Source organism: Gekko japonicus, unplaced genomic scaffold (assembly GCF_001447785.1).
Source record: "Gekko japonicus isolate JY-2015 unplaced genomic scaffold, Gekko_japonicus_V1.1 scaffold650, whole genome shotgun sequence".
In the NCBI taxonomy this organism is placed as follows: Eukaryota; Metazoa; Chordata; class Lepidosauria; order Squamata; family Gekkonidae; genus Gekko; species Gekko japonicus.
The window spans coordinates 226101-244325 of NW_015164684.1; the positions used below are offsets into that span (position 1 = coordinate 226101).

At 45.5% G+C, this 18225-nt stretch overlaps 1 protein-coding gene across 1 annotated transcript in view; it reads left to right on the plus strand.

Moving 5' to 3' along the window:
- Positions 1–18225, plus strand: part of PLCXD3 (phosphatidylinositol-specific phospholipase C, X domain containing 3) — a 150487-nt gene that overhangs the window by 104286 nt on the left and 27976 nt on the right. The window contains exon 2 of the mRNA XM_015409326.1: positions 840–1548. Coding sequence (XP_015264812.1) covers positions 840–1548 — 709 coding nt within the window. The remainder of the gene's footprint in view (positions 1–839; positions 1549–18225) is intronic.

Below are 18225 nucleotides of genomic sequence, written 5' to 3' on the forward strand. Positions count from 1 at the left end.
GAGGTCTTTCACATCGCCTGATCTGAGACCTGATCCTTTCTTAACTTGAGATGCCAGGAATTGCACCTAGAACCTTCCTCAGGCTGACAGGCCCCCGCTGGGCATGGGGGATCCCCTGCCCCATGCTCCCAATTACTGCTGCAGCTGCTGCCACCAGTGGAAGAAAAAATGACCTTTAAAAAATGCCATTGCTGACAGTGTGACATATCTTTCAGGAAACACCTGGAAGTAATGTCAGTCCTCTCTAGGAATCATAGAATATGATGTATGTTCAGTGATGTTTCCCTCTATCCCACCCCCTGCAAACAATATGCTTTGATAACCACTCAGCACAGTGCAACTAATGCTAGTTCACATAATACGAGTTAAGCACCAGAAGTGCAAACCAATCGAGGTAAAGAAGTATACGAGCATAAAGAAAATACCTTCTGAAAGTAAACCTCTCATTGATTCTCAAGTCACAGATACCATTTAGGCTGATTCCGCAAAAAAATGTGTTCTTGATCCTTATTTTTTAGGATCAAGAAGATGCAGGGGAAATTGGGGGGAGATGCAGGTCAAAATGCAGCCACGGAGTAAATAGTGGGAAATTGAGCAGTACAAGCGGGGGAAACGGGAGACCGAGGGCGCAATAACTTCTTTTTTGGAATCAGTCTTAGTGAGTTCAGATGGGCTGCTAGAGACATGGTCTGATTCTGAGTAGTGACAGAGGAGGTAGGTGAATTGAGTCCATATTCTGATGAGATATTTGGGCAATCTTGTTGCATATTGTTGATCACCTTTCTCGTTCAGACATTGTGCTGATTTTTGTTTTAAGTGTTGTTTTGTGTTATCTTTAGGGTCTCATGATTCGTTTAGCTTCTACATCGATGAAGCCTCTCCAGTTGGACCCGAGCAACCAGAAACTGTCCAGAACTTTGTCTCCGTGTTTGGAACTGTGGCTAAAAAGCTGATGAGAAAATGGCTGGCAACACAAACGATGAATTTTACAAGCCAGCTGGCAGCAGGTATACGGTATTTTGATCTCAGAATCTCCACAAAGCCCAGAGACCCTGACAATGAACTCTACTTTGCTCATGGTCTGTTCAGTGCCAAAGTCAATGAAGGTCTTGAGGAGATCAGTGCCTTTCTTGCTGACCATCATAAGGAAGTGGTCTTCTTGGACTTCAACCACTTCTATGGAATGCAGAAATGTCACCATGAAAAACTGGTCCAAATGCTCAAAGACACTTTTGGGAGTAAAATGTGCCCTGCTATATTTGCTCATGAAGTTTCTCTCCAGTACCTCTGGGAGAAGGATTACCAAGTGTTGGTATTTTATCACAGTCCAGTGGCTCTGGAGGTCTCATTTCTGTGGCCAGGACAGATGATGCCAGCGCCATGGGCAAACACCACAGACCCAGATAAACTGATCCAGTTTCTCCAGGCATCAATCATTGAGAAAAGAAAGAAGGGCTCTTTTTTTATATCTCAGGTGGTGCTGACCCCAAAGGCTAGCACGGTGGTCAAGGGGGTCACCAGTGGTCTCAGAGAAACCATCACAGAAAGGTGAGTGGTTACAAAGACCAAGATCATTCAGGTAAATGACATTTTTCTCTGTTGGCTCTGTTAGCTCAGCCTATTAGCAGAGGTTGAAGAACATCCATTTCCGATTTTCTGTCCTTATCGTATATGATGTTTTATAGGCCAACTTAGAGGTAATGGAGAAAAACTAAAATAATAGATGGTTATTTTACCTCGCCCTGATCTGGATGGCACAGGCTAGCATGAGCTCATCAGATTTTGGAAGCTAAGCAAGGTCGGTCCTGTTTAGTACTTGGATGGGAGACCACCAAGGAAGTCCAGGGTTCCTATGCAGAGGCAGGCAATGGCAAACCACCTCTGACCATCTCTTGCCCTGGAAACCCTACAGGGCAGCCATACGTCAGCTGCAACTTGATGCCACTTTTCACCACGGTAAGGAGTTATTGGCATTAAACCAGATGCTGAATGTTTTTGAGGACTGTTTTTTGTTTTTTATTTACTATTTTATTTTATTTCGTTTCGAAATATATACCCTGTCTTTCTGCCCTCACAAGGGCCAACAAGAGAGCTGACAAAACATACGCAATAAAATCACCATTAAAACATCATTAAAACAACTAAAAACAGAGCTAAAATATGCAGAACCACATAAGGACCGCCTTCTCCCATGTGAACCTACCCACTTACTCCAGTCATCCTCAGAGACCCTGTTTCTGTTGCCCCTGTCATCTGAGGCTAAACAAATGGTGACCCGAGAGAGGGCTTCCTCCATCATGGCCCCAAAGCTTTGGAACTCCTTCCCCAAGAGGATCTATCTGTCTCCATCTATTGGTGTCTTTCGCCAACAGGTGAAGACTTTTTTGTTCCATCTGACATACCCCCAGTAACATTTTTTGGCCCTCCTCCTAGTCTTGTTTTGTTTAAATGTTCCAACGGTTTTGTTTGCTGCCTTGCGGACCCAGATTGGGTAGAAAGGTTGCTTCCAAGCATCACTTAGGTAGTATACATCCTATGTGTGTGTGTGTCAGCTGGGAAAAATGTTTTAAAATACTTTTCTAGTAAGGCAACCGTTGCTGCAGGCATTGATTTTTTTCCCTTTCCCTTGTGCGATTTAAATTCTGTTTCTTACCACATTATTGGGAGAAAATAGGACAAGATCAAAGTTCAAGAGCTCAGTTGAGCTTGGAGTAAATCTGTGTCAAAAGGCTTTTTCTTTGTATTTTTTTTCCTTTTTGGAATCTGCCCTTATCACTAATGAATGTATTTCAAGTTCCAGCGAATAATCATGCATGAATACCTGAAAGATTTGACTTGTGAAGCAGTGACTGGTATTTCACGTTTGAACCACGCAATGTGAACCTTAAGGGAGTTATGGGATGGTTGTGAATGGTTGTGTGAGTGTATATGAGTATGGTTGTAGATCACCGAATGATTGCATCTTAATTTCGTTGTACTATGTACAATGACAATAAAGTATATTATTATTATTACAAGCTGCAACAAAACATTCTCAATCTCTATCCACTTTCCCTCTCTAATTGGATGTCCACCTGATTTCCCAGAGACCCACTTTTAATTTGATGTAATTGGTAGAATACGTATATTCTTTTAAAGTCTTTAAAAGTAATTACTGTATCCTCTAGGGTCAAACCTATAAATCGGACTATATGGTAACTATTAACTGCCATGAGGGGTCATTTTGGGGGGGGACGCGGGGGGACGCCATCCCCCCGGGTGAGGTGTGGGAGGGCGGGGCCTGGAGCTCCCTGCTGGTGCCCGCTGGAGGTCGCCGCCGGCTGTGGGGAGGACACACTTCCGGTGATGTCAGGGGGTGTGGCATATGCTAATAAGTTATGCTAATGAGTCCCCCTAGCTCTTTTTCTACGAAATGACCCCTGCATGAAACAGAGGCCATACCGAAGGGACACTACCAACAGGTATCTTTATTTCAACCTCAACGATAGATCAGGATGAAATTTGGAACTGAAGTGGTCCCTAACAAGAGCACAGCTCAACTGGAACTGGAAAACAGATCTGCTCTTGCTGAGAGGCTGCATTCAAGAGCTCCCTACTATGAGAAGCCAGAAGGGCCAATATACCACTAATGTTCCCATTTTCTTTCTACATTATGTCACAAAGGCCACTTCCACATAGGTTGTTTTCCTTGGGTTTGATGCTGTTGGGAAGCAGGTTTTCTTCCTGCTTCCCCACAGCATCGCGGTGGATTTGTGACTCTCCCAAGTGCAACTGGTGTAAATAACCCACTTGTTAAGGGAAGCATTCCTTTTAAAACAGACACATGGAAACAAAGGGGCTGTTTGCCTGCTACAAAGCAACACATTTAACCACTAAATCACAGGCCTATGAGATTGCTATTCTCTTTGATACCTGATCTCTGGAGATTAACAGCCAACTGGCTATAGAAAAGTCAGAAGTTTATATATTTTTATATATTCCAGGTGTCACGTTAAAACTTTGTATCCAAGCCAAAGATAACTCCTGTTTATCTTTTAAGATTTTTTTTTATTTAAAATCAGTCTAATCATGCTTGAAATGAGTAAATATGAAAGAATCACTATGATACAAAAGATATTTGCAGGTGCACGTGAAATCAGAAACAGAAATACATACATATCCTTTATTCTAGCTGTCCTGACTTGGATGACACTACTTTGGAAGCTAAGCAGGGTCGGCCCTGGTTAGTATTTGGAGGGGAGACCACCAAGGAACTCCAGGGTTGCTATGCAGAAGAAGGCATTGGCAAACCACCGCTTGAACGTGTCTTGCCTTTGAAAACTCTGTGGCGTCACCATAAGTTGGCTGTAACTTGATGGTACTTTACACATACATCCTAATTATTTTAAGATAAAATACAGTTTCTGAGATTCCCACCAAAGCGCGTTCAGAAAGATTGGATGGTCTTATGTAGCCCATATGTGACAGATTCAAGAGCATTTTGGGTGCAGCAGTTTTATATAGGCCAACTACATGAAACCCTGGAGCTGCGGTGGCTCAAGTGGTTAAGTCACTGAACTGCAGGCTGTGGAAGGTCGGTAGTTCAGCAGTTCGAGACCCGAGTGTGCCGCATGACGGAGTGAGCTCCCGTCTCTAGTTCCAGCTCCTGCCAACCTAGCAGTTCGAAACCAAGAAATTGCAAGTAGATAAATAGGTACCACTTCAGTGGGAAGGTAACAGTGTTCCGTGCGCCTTGGTGTTTAGTTATGCCGGCCACATGACCACCGAAACGTCTTCGGACAGCACTGGCTCTTCGGCTTTGAAACGGAGATGAGCACCGCAACCCTAGAGTCGGATTTGACTGGCTTTCGAGCAAGGGAACCTTTACCTTTACCTTTACATGAAACCCACACAATCATAACAAAACCTTCCAATTTATCATGACTGCTAGTTTGAGGTGAGCAATTCCTTGAAATTAGAAGAAATATCCCATAGAATTATATGTATCAAAACTGTGCACTGTTAGATCAACTTGTTCAGAGATCCGTCTATTCAAACTTCTCTCTTCTCCAGGGATGGAACATAGAACATAGCTGAGAAACTAAAACGTGTACATGTTTTGCAATTTGGAAACTAAAGCAAATTGTTAGGCTTGCTGTTTGTTCAGTCGATACCTTTAACAGACAAGGGTCTGCAAGATAGGGGTTCCTCGGCTTTCCCCAAGTCTTTCCCAAACTGACTTTGTTTTGGGAAAGATTGCAGCAAAGCTTGAATGACAGCTGTGTGGACAGCGATGTCTGGATGTTCTTGGTCTTGACTGCAGAACTATGGGATGCTTTTCCAGTTTGAGGTAGTGGTTCAGAGGGTGGACTCTAATCTGGAGAACCAGGTTTGATTCCCCACTCGTCCACATGCATCTGCTGGTGTGACCTTGGGTCAGTCGTAAGTCCTTTCAGAGCTGTTTTCTCAAGGGCAGTTCTCTCAGAGCTCTCTCAGCCTCACCTACCTCACAGGGTGTCTGATGTGGGGAGGGGAAGGGAAAGGAATTGTAAGCCGCTCTGAGACTCCTTCAGGTAGTGAAGGGCAGGGTATAAATCCAATCCCCCCTCCCCCCCTTCTTCTTCTTCTAATTCCATACACATATTAATAAGATTATTTTCTCTCATAATATCGTCCTTCCTTTAATCCACTTGGTCTCCTAAGGTACGGCTGTTTCATATTACAATGAAACCACAATTGTTGCCTTGGTCTTAAAATCCTGACTCAGTAACGTTGTAGCTTGGGGGTGAGGCTGCCACTGGTTGAGTCTTCACTCTCTTGAATTAATGCAGTGTGTGTTATTTATCATTAAAAAAATCATACTTCCATTGAAGTAGTTAGCTAAAGTGTAAGTACGTCCTTGAAAGTTAAAACTCTTCCAACAGGATTTTTATTTCTTGACATTCCCTGCATAGCCTCTTCAAACTATTCCTGTTTTATTACTTTCCCAAACAAATTTCTTTCTTCATATATTTATGATGTGGATTCCAGGATAGTGCTTATTTGCTGTGTTGCAAGTCTTGAAATGTACATTTTTTTACGGTATTCCTCAGTGATATTGTTTTTCCCTGTTCACAAACTATTCCTTCAGAGGTTGGCACTGAAGGAACTATTACACTGTAATCCTCAGAACACTTTCCTGGGAGTAAGCCACATTGAATAGCCCTGAGTAGGATTATGAGTAGACGTGCTTAAAATGGTGCTAATAAATTGCTCTTTTTGCTGTTTTATTTCACAGGTTAACATCTTCCTTGTTTTATTATCATAGTAAAACTGTCTTTGGTTGGGAAACATGAATGGCTTTTCTATTTCCCTTGCATCTAATAGTAGCATCTGCTCTTTACATACCCTCAGGTCTCTTTTCATTCCTTGCTAAACCTTAATCTTTATTTCATTTTGTAATTTTCTAAACCTCATATGTTACTTTTCTCTTATCTCTACCTTTTTTCATTTTATGTATGGGTGGAGAATGATATAAAATACCTTCTCATATGAACTGCAAATTACTCCCACGCTGTCTAAATATGAACTTGTGCTGATATATTCACTAGAGGGGGAAAAGGTCTGATCTCATTCCTGATTTGGACTACTAAATCCTTATCTGCTAAAAGAAACTGATTTAACCTCCATATTTTATTTACGTTATTAACTCCCAAGTGTGTTGAGGTTGTGAAAGCGTGGTCCCCTATAGTGTGAGAGCTTATTTCTCTGACTGGTTGAAGAACATTTGGAGTAGCGACTGTAATATCAATTTTAAAGTGACTATTATGAGCAGCAGAGAAAAGGTGTGCTTTTATGGCTCAGCTGCTGCAGACTTTAACTCCCCAAAACAACAACAACAACAAAAAGCATAGTGCTATTTTTTACAGTTACTCTTATACTTAACATTCCATTTAATTATTATCCGTGGCATATATGTATTTATTTTACAAACTGTATGTCTTGCTTTTCTGCCCTCACAAGGTGAATAACAGATTAGAACATACAAAATAAAACCTCATTTTAAAACCATTAAACCCAACCCCCATGTCATTAAAGCAATTAAAAACAGAGTTAAAATACATGTGTGTGTTCATATGCTAAGTGTCGTCAAGTGACTTCCGACTTATGGCGACCCTTTGAATTAATGACCTCCTAAAGATCCTGTTGTTAACAGCTTTGCTCACATCATACAAACTGAGGCTATGGCTTCCTTAATTGAGTCAATCCCTCTCACGTTGGGTCTTCCTCTTTCCCCGCTGCCTTCAACTTTTCTTGGCGTTATTGTCTTTTCCAGTGACTCTTTTCTTCTTGTAATGTCACCAAAATATGATAGTCTCAGTTTAATCACTTTTAGCTTCTAGGGAGAGTTCAGGTTTGATTTGATCTAAAATATATACAGACACAAAACAGAAAAGAGCAGGAGTCCAACAGCACCTTAAAGACTAACAAAATCTGTGGTAGGGTATGAGCTTTCGTGAGCCACTGCTCACTAGAGATTCTAGCTGTATCCGAAGAAGTGAGCCGTGACTCACGAAAGCTCATACCCTGCCACAAATTTTGTTGGTCTTTAAGGTGCTACTGGACTCCTGCTCTTTTCTACTGCTACAGACAGACTAACACGGCTACCTGTCTAGACATATAACAAGGATTGTATACACCAATTAAATATAACAGGACAAACATCCATTTTCTTCCATTTGCATGTCCTGGATTTCTTGTTACATTCTATTCCACAACAGTAGAGTGATTGCTGAAAATCCCGTTTCCTCACTGACACCAGCCATGCTTAATAGATGAGAAAAGAACCAACAACAGCATTGCCTAGGCAGATATTAACGTGCACATGCTCTGTGCCAGGAGAGATGGCTCCTCAGATCAGAGGTCATTTCGGGGGGGGATCGCAGTTCCCCCGGATGAGATACGGGGGCGGGGCACATGACGAAGCCCCGCCCCCTGCTTCCAGCCGCCCCGCTTCCGGCCCTCATTCAGCCAGGAGGAGGCAGAAGAAGAGGGAGGGTAAGTTGCTTCCTCCCTGCCTCTCCCCACCCCTGCCTGCCTGGGGCCAGGGAGGGCCTTCGCGGGGCTTCCTTGCACTCCTGCCGGCCTTAAAGGTCCACCGCCGGGCCCCTCATGGGGCTCGGCAGTGGAGCTGCAAGGCTGGCGGTGGCGGCCGGGACCGTTGGGGGCGGGGTGTGTGGCCTTATGACACACTTCTGGTGATATCAGGGGGCGTGGCCTTATGACACACTTCCGGTGATGTCAGGGGGTGTGGCAAATGCTAATGAGTTATGCTAATGAGTTCCCCTAGCTCTTTTTCTACGAAACGACCCCTTCCTCAGATTATCCCTTGCTCCTCTTTCTAATCTTAAGACCTTTACTCATGTATCTACCAATCAAAAATTAATTTTAAACCTCAAAAATCAATTTAAAAATAACAAATAACCATAAAAAAGGAAAGTAGTCCCAGAGTGGCAAACATAGCAGAACACATGAAGCCTTATACTGAATCAAACTGTTGGTCCATCAAAGAGAGTATTGTGTACCCAGACTGGCAGTGGCTTTCCAGTGTCTCAAGTAGAAAGAGGTATTTCATGTCACCTACTACCAGATCCTTTTAACTGGAGATGCCAGGGACTTAACCTGGGACCTTTGGCATGCCAACATGCCACTCTACCACTGAGCCACAGCCCCCTCTGCCCGTAGAAGGCTTTGACTCTCTTAGGATTGCATTTCTAGTCGCCGACACAATGATGTCAGTTCCTAGCGATGTCATCACCCTGGGGCCATCGTCTGTGACATCCTGCCCACCCCCGGAATGCCCCCCAGATCCCCCCGCCACAATGGCAAGGGGACCTGGCAACCCTAGTGAAGAAGAAGTAGAAGAGATTGGATTTATACCCCGCCCTTCACTTGGAGTCTCAGAGCGGCTTACAAACTCCTTTCCCTTACCCTCCCCACAACAGACACCCCGTGAGGTGGGTGGGGCTGAGAGAGCTCTTTCAAGGACTGCTCTTGAGAGAACAGCTCTGAGAGAACTCGTGACTGACCCAAGGTCACATCAGCAGGTGCAAGTGGAGGAGTGGGGAATCAAACCCGGTTCTCCCAGATTAGAGTCCCCGCACATATAACCACTACACCAAACTGGTGTAGTGAGACAGCACTTCTGTTGGTGATAGAGGAGGGGTAATTTTTGCTGACCTCCCTTCAGCTGCAGACCCCCACTTTGCCTCCATGTCAGAGCTGCAGTAGGAGGGGAAGGAAAGTCTAGTTCTGTAAGTCCTGTTCTGGTTACCACATTGTGGATCCCACCCTATGTCTCTAGAAATAGAGAAATAGAGGATAGTCCTAGGGATGATGTTTGACCACGGCCATTCTTTTGCTGAGGTTCTGCTCCATGCAGGTAATGCTGCTTCCCCAAGGACCCTTTCAACAGGTACTGAACATATGAAGGAAGTTTATAATGATTCATGGCTGCGGTCACACACGCTAAATAATCCACTTTCAATCCACTTTCAGTGCACTTTCCAACTGGATGTTGCCAGTTCACACAGTACAAATCCAGTTGAAAGTGCACTGAAAGTGGATTATTTAGTGTGTGTGACCGCAGCCAAACACACATAAAGCTACATTATAATGAATCAGACTGTCAGTCCATCAAGGTCAGTACTGCCTACACAGGCTGGCAGCAGCTCTCCAGGGTCTCAGACAGAGGTCCTTCACATCAGGAGCCAGTTTGGTATAGTGGTTACGAGCACAAACTCTAACCTGGGAGAACTGGGTTTGATTCTCTACTCCTCCACATGCAGCTGCTGGGTGACCTTGGGCAAGCCACAGTTCTCTGAGAGCTGCTCTCTCAAGAACAGTTTCTGTCAGAGTTCTTTCAGCCCCACTTATCTCACAGGGTGTCTGTTGTGGGGAGAGGAAGGGAAAGGAGATTGTAAACCGCTCTGAGACTCCAAGTGAAGGATGGGGTATAAATCCATTCTCTTCTCTTCTTCTCTCTACCTGGCAACCTTATTTATAGGCCATTGACTTTTGTCAGGAAGCAGTAATGGAAGCGCAGGTATATTGCTGACCCTTTCTGTCTGCCCTTTTCAGTCCATGGGTGGTCATGACTACAGGGTAGCAACATTTGATCAAATAGTTGTTTAGATTAATTGCTTGAAAACCTTTTGATTGACTAAAATGGAGGCTTGGCTTTTAAAGACACATTTTAGTTTAAATGATTATTCATAGCCTGCTTCTCTCCCCAGTGAGGACCCAAAGCCGCTCACACGCAGCCGGTCGCAAGGCCTCTGAAGATCATTCGGCATGCTGATATGGTATGACAGTGTGTGTTTGCTACAAAACAGCCAGCACTGATGCTGAGCGTTGACGCACAGGCATGGCCCCACCTGTCACAAAGCTGCCAGTTTAGTGTAGTGGTTAAGAGCGGCGGACTCTAATCTGAAGAACCAGGTTTGATTCCCCACTCCTCCTTCACATGAAGCCTGCTGGGTGACATTGGGCCAGTCACAGTTCTCTCAGAACTCTCACAGACCCACCTATCTCACAGGGTGTCTGCTGTGGGGAGAGGGAAGGGAAGGCAATTGTAAGCCACTCTGAGACCCTTCTTCTTCTTCTACAACATTGTTCTTCCCTCCTCATGTTTATTCTCGCAACAGTGAACAGTGAGGTGATTTAGGTTGGAAGAGAGAGTCCCTGGCCCAAGAGCTTCCACAGCAGAGTGGGGAATTCACACTTGAGTCTTCCGGGTCCTAGTATGACAACCACTATACCACATGGGGTCTCATAAAGACTGTAAATGGTAGCCACCATCTTAGAAGAGAGTGTTCTTTTTTCTCTCACGCTCAGGAGAGAACTAATATTTGACATGAAAGTATACTCTCACAGTCAAAAGAGAACCAATATTTGATGTGTGTGTGTGTGTGTGTGTGTGTGAAAAATACATATTTCAGTCATATAAAAGTTCATGCTGCGTTAAGCGAACAATTAATTAACTGTTGGAACCTGAGGCAATTAATTGAATCTGGTGACTTGAATCAGGTGATACCTCTCATCACCACTGTCTCTAATTTTCGTTTTTAAAAAAACAAACCCAAAAGACTCATCTGCCAAACAGGCAGTTTCAGATCATAATTCCCCCAAACCACACCACAATGTTCATGAGGTAGATTGTGCCTCACTGAAAAAGAGGATGTATGTACGCAGCCATTCGCAAGGCCTCTGAAGATCACTTGACATGCTGATACGGTATGACAGTGCATGTTCACGACAAAACAGCCAGCGCTGACGCTGAGCGTTGACGCACAGGCATGGCCCCACCTGTCACAAAGCTGTTTCTTGAAGGCAGACGGGAATTACAAGAGCGTGGTTCGTCTGTCCTCCTCGGAATGAAGAATGGCTCGTTCTTCCCTCCCTCGAGCAGTGCTGCAAATGTACAATGCCAGATCACCATTGTAATCAAGATAAAAAAGAAAGGCGCCTCCGGGCCTCCCCTAAAACGTATCTCAGTGGCTAAGACACCATGTCTGTTTTAGGCTGATAATGTTCGATTAAGGGCTGTACTGTTGATACCGCAGTCCCTCTGGTCTAGTAATGTAATGCAGGGGAGGGGATACTTAATGATATTGCCAGGGCACAAGCAGGGGAAGATTTCCCAAAGCTCCTTCCTGTGTTCCCAAATGTAGTCTGGCTCAGAATTTTTATACAGCAGTGGTTGGCAAATAGCAGGTCATGAAAGAGTCTGGTATGTGATTTCTTTTCTTTTTAGATTTTGACGAGAGATGTCGAGAACTCGCAGCATTTTCAGGCTGAGCGCGATTCTCCCATGTGCAGTTTGCTTGCCGAGTTTGTTCTTTGATTAGCGGATAGTCCCTGCCAAATTCATTGTAGTTCCTTTTTCTTTTTCTTCTCCTTCCCCTACCCTTTCGCCTTTGGAAGCAAGCTGACAGGCAGGCAGGTATCTTTACTTAAAAAGTATGCTTTTGAAGCCCAGATGGTGGGGACCAACCACAGTGGTGGAGATCACTTCCTGTGGCTTGCTTGAAAGCTTGCCATTGAAACTGACAGGACACTGTTGGGAATGAAATGATGATATTTCTTAATTCGTCTGAAATATTCTTATTTTAAAAACTATCACCATTTCTGATAAGTCTGACAGTAGCAAAACATATCTTCCAATGTTAGGGCTGCCAAGTGTGGGCGGGGGGCGGGTAAACCCCCACTTTGGAGGTCCGATTTCCGCCGCCGCGGAATCGGGCCCTGGGGGGAACTCTGCTCCCCGAAGCACAGCGTGGCTGCGTCACCAGAGGTGACGCAACCACGTTGATCACGTTGGGGGCGGGGCCCCGATCGTCGGAGGGAAAACTCTATGGTTTTCCCTCCGACAATTGGGGCCACGCCCTCAACGTGTCAACGTTGCGCGTCACTTCCGGTGCTGTGCTGGCTGCGCGCGCGCGCACACGTCCACCGACAGCTCCCAGAGCCCGGCAAGGCTCCCCCGCTGCCAAGGTAAATAGACTTGGCAACCCTATTCAATGTAATCCTGTTAAGTACAAGGTTGTCAACTGCCAGTTTTCCATTGGCATGAGTGAGTTTTTCTGCCTCCTGGTCGGTTGTCAAATGAAGGCGTTTTTCTTGTAGTGGAGGGAACAGGCTGGGTTATATGTCATTATATTTTATTTCTCTCATGATCTGCATAAATCTGAGGGCTTTGGTTGAGACTGAAAAATCCCCTCTGATCTCACCTGAACTCCTCTGAGGGCTTCCAGTTGTAAGGGAAACAAGTGGGAAGAGTGGGTGTGACTTACAGAGCCTTCACCCTGCTGCTCCTTTGGCCATTCCCACGCACTCCCCCCCCCCCGCACACACTGGACCGTAATGCTGAGCTGAGGGGAAGGAGATTTGTAAATCCCACCCATTGTGCCTGCTTGTTTCCCTCATGTTAGAAATCTCGGATAATTTCGGATGAGATCAGAGGTGACTTTCTCATCTCACCTGGAGTTTCTTTTTCACATGCTATGGAGTATACAGATTTGGTCTGGAGTGCCTATGATGTGTTACGCGTAACACAATCACACATAAGTTGGAGGTTCCTCTCCGTTCCCCTGCATGAGATGCCCAAGGAAGAAGGAACTTTAGCCTTTCTCCTTGTGCCATTTTTCTGATCTGAAACAGTCGGGGGGGGGGTGTGCTATCTGGGGAAACCCAAATGTTCTCTGGGAAACTTGGTACTGTTTTTAGGACTGACAGCTCTGAGTTGAGAAATACCTGGAGGTGGAGCCTGAAGATGGCAGACTTGGGGAGGGGAGGGACTTCAATGGGGTATAATTCCATAGAGTCCACCTTCCGTAGTGGCCTTTTTCTCCAGGTGAACTGATCTCTGTTTCCTAGAGATCAGCTGTAATAGTGGGAGATCTCCAGCCACCACCTGGAGGTTGGCAACCCTATAGTGGTTTGTTATTTAATGGCTAATCATTTTATGCCTGTCTTATATTGTGAGGTTATATCTGTTAGAGGTTCCTGGGTATTGTTTTGGAACAGAAAAATGGACTTGTATGTGTATAAAGTGCCATCAAGTCGCAGCTGACTTATGGCAACCCAGCAAGGGGTTTTCAAGGCAGGTGAGAAGCAGAGGAGGTTGGCCACCCATGGCCTGCCTCTGCAGAGCCTTCCTTGGCGGTCTCCCTTCCAAGTTCTGTCCCGGCTTAGCTTCTGAGATCTGACAAGACTGGGCTATACCATGCCACTTTCCCTCCTGAAAAGTGGGCTAAACAATTAGTAAATAAATAAAAATGGTGTAATTTTTCCCAACAGGCTTGATAGCACCCACCTTGGATTGTGTCAGGCTGGGGAAATTGCATGAGGGGACGGCCAAAACCTCTTCTCTGTGTGCACCATGGTCCTGGAAACTGAGGGGAAATGGCATGTTTAATTATGTTACTGCCATAAGAACATAAGAGAAGCCAGTGGTGGATCAGGCCAATGGCAGTCCAAGAATACAGTGCATCACTTGCCCCAGACAGAGAGTTCCTATCTATACCTTGTGGCTAATAGCCACTGATGGACCTCTGCCACAGAGTGAAACTCCATACCCAACCTGTGTATTCCATAATATGCAAACACACATTGATAATGACAGGAACAAGCAGGGACAGCATGTGGGCAGACTTTTCAAAGCCTTGTCCCTGCCTGCCTGTCCCGTTCCCTTTCCCTCTCTCCACCCCTGCCGTGCCTTTTCCTCCCCCTCAGCCGTGCAGTAAATGGGCGACTGTGATGATCATTTACATGTTTACAATGTTAGTAAAAAGTACACGTTGACTCCTATAACAAGCTAGAGATCTACAGAGCTTGAAGTATGTGTCGTTTGCTGCTGTTCTCCGGCTCTTCCTGTTTGCTAATTAAAATTATTTGTTGGTCACTTTTATACCTCTGTCTTTCCTCCAAGCAATTCAGGGTGGCCATGGCCTCCTCCAGGGCTATTTTTGGGCAGGAACGCACAGGAACGGAGTTCCGGCTGGCTCCTGAGTTGGCCACGCCCAGAAGGAGCTCATTAGCATAACAGGCCGCACCCAACAGCAGAAACTCATTAGAATTGGCTACATTAGGGGTGTGTGGCCTAACATGCAAAGGAGTCCCTGCTACAAAAAAACCCCTGGGTTTTGACAACAAACAAGGTAAACAGAATAAGAAGCAAAAGGGGGGTGTGGCTGGATGACCACACTTCTGGTAACATGGGGGTGCGGTCTAATATGCTAATGAGCTGTACTATCAGGGGTGTGGCCTAATATGCTAATGAGTATCTGCGGTTGGGTATGGCTTATTATGCTAATGAGTTCCTGCTGGGCTTTTTCTACAAAAAAAGCCCTGGCCTCCTCTGATTTTATCTTCACAAAACCCTGTTAGGTAGGCCACCATGGAGGAAGGAGATTTGAACCTGCATTTCTCACAGCCCAGCCATCTAGGCACACAGCACCGCACTGGCTCCATTAGAAACACTGTTCCTTACACTTTATCTCCAACTCTAAAAATATAATTCTACCCTGTAGCAAGTGAAGAAAGAAAGATTTAAGAACCTTTGAAGATAAAGCCAAGCCGTATGAAAGTTAGAAAAACTAGGCCAGAGCAGATGCCTAAAGAAAGATCATCACTGCCAACTCTGGTAAATTGAGAAGGCTCAAACTTGATTCTGCTGCGTGTGGATCAGCTTCCCGTGTCCTGAAGCTCGAAGTCTGGGCCGTTAGGAAGAATTACTTTGGTATTTCTCGGTGATCTCAGCAAAGCGTCACATGAGCCGAAGAAAGTCGGAAGCGCTGAGTTTTTCTTCCCACTTGAACTTGCTGCTGGTCTCTTTGGTGAGTGAGTGGGACAGGTGGTTTCTGAGGCCTGGGTTGCCAGCCTCCAGTTAGTGGCTGGAGATCTCCAGGGATTACAACTGATCTCCAGACAACAGAGATGAGTTCACCGGGAGAAAATGGCCACTTTGGAAGGTGGACTCTATGTAGGGTTGCCAAGTATAGCTTACCTCCACAGTGGGGGACCCCTGGGTGGATCTTGGAGCACGGGCGCGCGGAGCGCGCCGCACGCACGTCACCACAAAGTGACATTATGACGCCGCGCATGCTGGGGGCGGGGCCACGACCATTAGAGGGGAAACCATAATGTCACTTCCTGGTGACACGCATGCCGGGGTGGGGTTCCCCCCGGGGCCCGATTCCGCGGCGGCGGAAATTGGACCTCCAAAGCGGGGGTTTACCCGCCACCCGCCCCAACTTGGCAGCCCTAACTCTATGGCATTATATCCCATTGTGTCTCTTGCCTCTCCAAACCCTGTCTCCTCAGTTCCCTGTCCCTCGCTTCTATCACATGTCTTGCCAGTGCTCTCAAGGGGCTGTCTTAGATGTCATGCCTGAGATGGAATTTACTGCATAAAAGTAGCCAGATCATACTCTGATCTCAGGGCCAGCAACACATTGAGTCAGGGACTAGATCATCTAACTCCCCCCCCCAAAAAAAAAACCTGAAAAGCATCCACTAGGAGATGAGGGGATCCCAGATAGGAACTGGGGGGGGGTAGCCTTTTGTTTGATAAAGGTGGTCTCTGTTATACTTAGATGCAGTATCAAAGGGACATTCCCAGGTCCCCCCGGCCACTGGTGGGGGGTAGGGTTGTTAGCTCCATGTTGGGAAACTCCTGGAGATTTGGGGATGGAGCCTGGGGGGGGGGGGTAAAAGGGACTTCAGTGCCACAGAGTCTATCCTCCAAATCCTCCATTTTCTCCAGAGCAACTGATCTCTGTAGTCTGGAGATGAGCTGTAATTCTGTGGGATCCCCTGGTTCTCACCTGGAGCCTGGCACCCCTACTTCCTCCTTAATAGCTAAGGGGGAGCATAACGCAAATGAGGTCTATTCAGCCATTTAGAATCAGGTGGAGAATTCAGTATCCTGAGACTGCCTTAGGTTGTTTCATGTATAGATGGAATTGCCAACCTCCAGGGGGCATCTGGAGATTCCCTGCTATTACAGTTGACCTCCAGATGACCAAGATCCATTCCGTTGGAGAAAATGGCTACTTTGGAGGGTGACTCTATGGCATGATATCCTGCCAATGTCCCTTCCCTCCCCAGGCCCCACCCCCAAAATCTCCAGGTATTTCCCAAACCAGAGCTGGCTGTGGCAACCCTATTTACAGAGCCATTCCTGTTTACAGTCCTATGACTCAACAGGGTATGCATTGCTTTCAGAAGTAACCAGTTGCTGCTTTTTGTCAAATGGAAACCAGACGAGCTGTCCTAGAGTTACCAGCCCCCCTGCTCATTGTCTCCAGTATCTGCCACCACTCCAGGTGGTGGTGGGGGGAAAGATTTTAAAAATGCCACAGGGCTCTATGCCTACATGTCACTTCCATGTGCAAGCTGGAAATGACAACGGGTAGCTCTAGGAAGTGCCAGAGACTCTATGGTAGCCATTGTCACTTCTGGGTTGTACCCAGACAACCGGTAGCTCTAGGAATTGCTGGAGACTCTGTGGTAACCATTGTTACTTCCGGGCTGTACCCACGAGTGACATAGTACTGTTGGTGATGTTGCTGACAACCCATGCCTCTCCATGTCTGCACCCTACAACTTCCTAAGCTGTTCCTGTAGACAAGCCAGAGTGAAATGTTTTGCTGTTGACTGCACCAATCTACGTCTTGCCGTGAATCTTCCAGATAGTTTTTGTAAGGAAGTAGTTCCTTGTTAAACATTGCAGTATCCTACCCTTCCTAACGATGGCCATTTTGCCAGCATGTCAGTAAAAAGCAGATAGTAATTAACACAGGAAAGCTTTGATTTGCCTTCATTTGACAACTGATTTTGCCTCATCTTGTGTACATCACACATACGGTGCTACTGGTAGACTGTCTTTGAGCTGACCTCACTTGCTTCCATCTGAAAAGCAAAAGCTAACACTCAGTTCGCGGTGAGGCTAAATTCATTAATGTTTGCAAAGTGCTTTTCAGAGGAAGTATAGAGCCAGGCTTTTGATTTCAAAGAGTAGGCATAAAATACTGAGATTTCTCTGTTATGATGGCTTTTTTTTGTTCCTGTAAGAGTCATTAATCTGATTTTATTTCACATTATATGTGGAGGGGGGAGAACATTCAGTCATTGGTTTTATTAATCCCCATTTCGGCATGAAATTAAATTTTATATGCTAAGATATAAAAGATGCATAGCAGGAGATAGTACCAAAGATACTTTTGCAACAGCGATCGCTGTGCACACGTGAAGGTGTACTATACTCCGGCAATTACCAATTCAAGAGCTTGTTGTAGCGAAGCTTTCTCCAGCCTCTGCAATTTGATCGGGTAAGAGAACAGAGAAGAAAGATATGGGTGTATATCGGTGGGTTTCAAGACAGTGAAGGAACATTCTATGGGCCTTAACCTTTTGGCAAGTTTTTAAAAAAATTGTAGAGCCATTGAAATGAGGGTTCTGGTCGCTAAGCAACTGTCATCAAGAATACATTACGGCATAGTAAAGTGGCTTTAAGGAGTGAGGCCAAACTGATTGGTGATGAGCAGTTGGGAGTCTTGGAGATTGGCCAGGACCATCTTTGTTTACCAGGCTTCATCACAGCGGAGTGTTTTGGCTCCACAGCTTTAAGACTAATACAGTAATGCATAGTGTGAAACACTAAAAAAAACACAAGAAACCCAACCCTCCTCCCTCCCACAATCT